General features: G+C 38.1%; 1 protein-coding gene across 1 annotated transcript; it reads right to left on the bottom strand.

Moving 5' to 3' along the window:
- Nucleotides 1-894: 894 nt before the first annotated feature.
- LOC117297051 (beta-1,3-galactosyltransferase 5-like) lies at nt 895-4,651 on the bottom strand. Its single transcript, XM_033780175.1, has one exon. It carries the CDS (start codon nt 4,479-4,481, stop codon nt 3,450-3,452), a length of 1,032 nt encoding a protein of 343 aa, XP_033636066.1. The 5' UTR covers nt 4,482-4,651; the 3' UTR covers nt 895-3,449.

The raw sequence follows: 4,651 nt of genomic DNA, 5'->3' as shown, positions 1-4,651 counted from the left end.
GAAACAGGATCTGAGAGAGGGGTAGCGTAACTTCTTCAAGGCTTTGTGCTGAAGTAACTTCTGTCACAGTGAGCTTCTTGTCCTGTAATGCTTTGTAGTTCATTCCTTCTGATCTGTCATCATTCTTAGATGTGTTCTCATTGAGTTGTTTGCCTGAGATGGGATAGATGTGCACTTTAATAATCAACAATTAAAGGAACTTTTATGTTTCCCTATGATTCTGTTCTGAACTAGACTGGGCCCCTGTCTTTATTCACGAGCCTTGAAGAATGACGTCAGACGTTCAGGCTCGTTCTGAACTTGCTCTTCACTGTTCACTGTTCACATTACAAGAGGGCGCTGTAACATAAGCATGTACGCAAAGGTGGCGTAAATTGTATACACAAGCGTATAGTAAGTGTTTTAACATAAAAGAGATGTGTTGTTATAACACAATAATTAGGAAATGCTGTAAAAAGTGAGTATTGCAAGACTGACCTTTTACAGCAGCATTGTTCCTCGTTTACCTAATCAATATTTCAAATTTTGTCATGTTCCTAAGGTATTTAAACATTCATTTGTCATTCCTGTGCCCAAGCGTACACCTGTTTAAATGATTACCGACCAGTTGCTTTGACGTCAATTGTTGCAAAGTGTTTAGAGTCTCTGGTACGGCAATATATTTTAGCTAATATTCCACCTGCTCTTGATCCTTATCAGTTTGCTTACAAGAAAAACAGATCAGTAGAAGATGCAGTGTCTCTCGCATTATTTAATGTAACACGGTTTCTGGATCAAAAAATGCCTAATTATGCCAGACTTTTATTCATTGATTACAGCTCGGCCTTTAACACGATTTCGCCTTTTAAATTATATGACAAGTTGACTCTTCTAGGGTTAAATGTTAATCTTTGTAAATGGGTTTTAGACTTTCTATTGGATCGTTCTCAGATTGTCAGAGTCGGAAATGATTATTCCAAACCCTTGGTTTTAAATACCGGGACGCCACAGGGTTGCATTTTGTCTCCTTTGCTGTGCTCGTTATTTACATACGACTGCGTCAGTACTTCAGCCAGCAATTTTATGGTTAAGTACGCTGATGACACGACTGTATGTGGATTAATTAAAAATGACGAGACATCGTTCCGAAATGAAGTACAATCTATTGTTAACTGGTGCACTGAGATCGATCTAGAATTAAATGTCAATAAAACACAGGAATTTGTCATTGATTTTCGCAAAAATCCTGCAGCTTTTGCTCCCTTGGTCATTAATGGTTCTGAAGTGGAAATAGTAAATGTTTTAAATTTCTAGATTTACATTTATCATCTGATTTGAAATGGGGATGTAATGCAGATTCAATTGTTAATAAAAGGTCAGCAAAGATTATTTTTCTTGAGACGGCTGAGAAGCTTCCATGTCAGTCAGCCACTTCTGTTGAAGTTCTACCGAGCGGTGATTGAGAGTGTCTTGACACAGTAAATGATCGTTTGGTGGGGCAATGCAACAGCCGATGACCGGAAGCGTATCAGCCGGATCGTTTGCACCGCTAGTAAAATCATAGGTTGCCAACTGTATCTCTCTCGAGTTAAAAAACGAGCCCTCTCCATAGTAGATGACCAGTTTCACCAGCACGTTCCCTCTTTCAGCCCATGCGGTCTAAGAATCGTTTCCGTTCAATTAAATCTGGATCCAACCGTACTTTGCAGAGTTTTTATCCCACAGTTGTTCGTGTTCTACATGACAGGTTTTAATCATGAATGTCTATTTCTGATTTTAATTCTATCGTACTATTTTTATCTTTCGTATTTCGCCTGTATATTGTAATACTTTTCAGAGTTGTTTATATTATATTTCTATGTATTTTTGTAAATGGTAAATTTTTAGTGTATTTGTATATAACATAATATTTTTAGACACGCAAAACCAAAACGAATTTCACTGTACTAATATTTGGTTTTTTTTTACAAGTGACAATAAAACATTATTCTATTCTAACTGATACAGATAGATCTGTACAAATTTGGTTCACAACGTGATTAATTAACGAGTAATTAACATTCAATTAACAAGATTATTGTATCTTCATGAAAGCTGTACAAACGTAGTCTGTACAGCACGTCGTATGCAAATATTTTGGCTGTTTTTGAAAGCAGGAGAGAGTGGTTGGAACCTCCTGTTGATGCTGGCATCATGAAAACATCAGCATAAGTATTTGAGTTGCACTATACCTATTTAACCACTTGTAGTGTGGAGTCCAACACATTAGTCTGTTGTCCATCTCTGACTGTATAAGTCAATTCAGGCGTCCTCTTCAATTTTATTTAATGTACCAAGCAAACTTATTAATTTACTGATTTTATTTATAAAGGTAATAGAAATGGCTGATGTCAAACCGCTTCCAACTGCAACATTGTGCGCCGGCCTCACGTTTTGACCTCACTAGCTACGTGAAAAGAAAGAGTTAATAAATCATGCATACGGTTCAAGGATAAAAGTTTGGTTTCGCCAAATTGTATATCAATCCATCGACAAGCTCTGCTTTTTCTGGGCCCTCCATCTCCACCATTTGTTTTTGTCTTGGTTTTTAGGTTTTGTTTTCTGTAATTGTACGATTGCATTTGCTTGTAATATATTATTCACTACAGTCTGTGTAGACTAAGCAAGTCTCGCGCGAAATTCCGAGACCATTATAGTCCCAACCTGATCGAGTTTTACGTGAGGGATTTTGTTGTAGTTTATGACCATGAAATATACACTATCTTACAATGAGAGAGTACGCCTCGCTGAATGTGTAAGGATTGGTTTTGTGCCTAGCCCACGTTCGGCCTATTCTTGTAAAGGTTAATAGGTGAGGCCGTTAACAATAATTATTTTGCATACGTTTACTGTACGTAGTTATGGTTGGGAAGCATTTTGAAACAGCTAAACAAAAAAAGTGAACTTAGGTTTGCTTAGAATATTGAAGATAAATAAAACAGATTGATGAAGATGCCTGAATCGGTTCATACAAAGGTCTTAAAGGCTATCGAACAATTATTTGTTGTTTCTCTGTTTCTGTTTCTCAACTCTCAAAGTTTTAGGATATTATTTTTTTCTATTTTCTTTTCCCAAAGTGTTCACAAAATGTCTCCAATAATTTAAAATGAAATCCTAAAAAAAAATTAAAAAAAATTAACGAATATTTCAGGCTGGTTCTAGAGAGAGCACAATATAATAACCAAAAAACATACTATTATTATAATGGAGAGTACAAATACATAATGAATTACCACTACAAACAAAATGACTGCAAGTTGTAAATATAAACGACAGATGACAAAGTTCAGGACTCAGTCCCAGGAATCCAGGTCGTTAATATAAACGACAGATGACAAAGTTCAGGACTCAGTCCCAGGAATCCAGGTCGTTAATATAAACGACAGATGACAAAGTTCACGACATTGTCGCAGAGACAATCATTATCGTGTTTACATGTCCGCAATTTGTGAGCCAACAATATTGTACCACAGTTTGAGCGCTGGTTGGTTGAGATGATCCTTGTTATGGAGTATCCCAACGCCAATGCCTTTGTTCATCGCTTTAACCCCAATGCCTCCTTTTTTCATAGGATCATTCATACTTTTATTCTGCTCGTACAGTTGCGAATACCTCAGAATGACACCAGCTTTTGTCAAACAGATCCCAACAAATACATCGTCGATAAAAAGGAACGGTACATACTTCGATATTTCGAACGTTCGCACAGCCGCATCTCGAGACATAGAGTAACAAACACCTCGAAGATAAGGTGGGTACACATTCTCAGCGAACTCCTCCTTTGGCATGTACCACTTACTTGTCTTGGCCCTGATTACGGGAATATCAGTCTGAAGATGTCCTTCTGCAAAGTTAGTCTTTGGCATTGTAGACAGACGTTTTACAAGTGTAACAATGTTAATCATCATGTCAGCATCTACACTCACCACAAAGCTGGTTTGAGGGCAGTACATGGATACCCACTTCAGTCCCATCATGTTCTTGTAAGTCAGATTTGTGTAAGCATCGATGAAGTCTACTTGGATAAGATCATGAAATGTATTGTCCTCCTCTTGAATTTTTTTTCGAATGATGGGGTCCGTTGACTCCCCCAGAAGAAACATCGTCAGGACCCGTCTACCGAGCACCTCCTTCACACCTCCCCAAGTTTTCCGGATTTGCTGCCGGTCCAACTTCTCGAACGGCGCACATTTGACTAGAAAAACCAAGAAGAGTTCTCCGTTTGAGTTGCTCCTGTTGAAGCAGGCAGCTTGGTTGTGTATTGTAAACTTAAACAGATGAGGATTGACGACTGGTTCCACTGTTGTTATCTCAGTGGTTGTATGTTTGTTGGTTGGTCTTGGCGTTGTGATTGACAAACTCCTACCGTCTGCTTTACGCGATGGTAGCCAAAAATATCCCAGTGCGACAACCACCAAAAATCCGTAAATCAACGCAAAACGGACGGCAGGTTTAGTCTTCATTGTTTCATTGGATCTCCTCGTCTCAAAGTTTGTTCCATATCAAGCAACAGACCCAATACACTTGGACCTTACTTTAAATAAAGTACAATTTGAAAATCTCCTAAAAATGTGGGTTTGGAGCTAAAGCCTCAAATGGTATATGCAGAACAAGAGTAATTGTGTGCACTGAT

The sequence above is a fragment of the Asterias rubens genome, chromosome 11, assembly GCF_902459465.1.
Source record: "Asterias rubens chromosome 11, eAstRub1.3, whole genome shotgun sequence".
Classification (NCBI taxonomy): domain Eukaryota; kingdom Metazoa; phylum Echinodermata; class Asteroidea; order Forcipulatida; family Asteriidae; genus Asterias; species Asterias rubens.
Note: the sequence above shows the minus strand (reverse complement) of the source record. Positions and strands in the feature narration are given on the sequence as shown.

Bases quoted from the DNA above. Each gene is read 5' to 3' on its own strand.
- LOC117297051 (XM_033780175.1), bottom strand. From the start codon at position 4,481: ATGAAGACTAAACCTGCCGTCCGTTTTGCGTTGATTTACGGATTTTTG.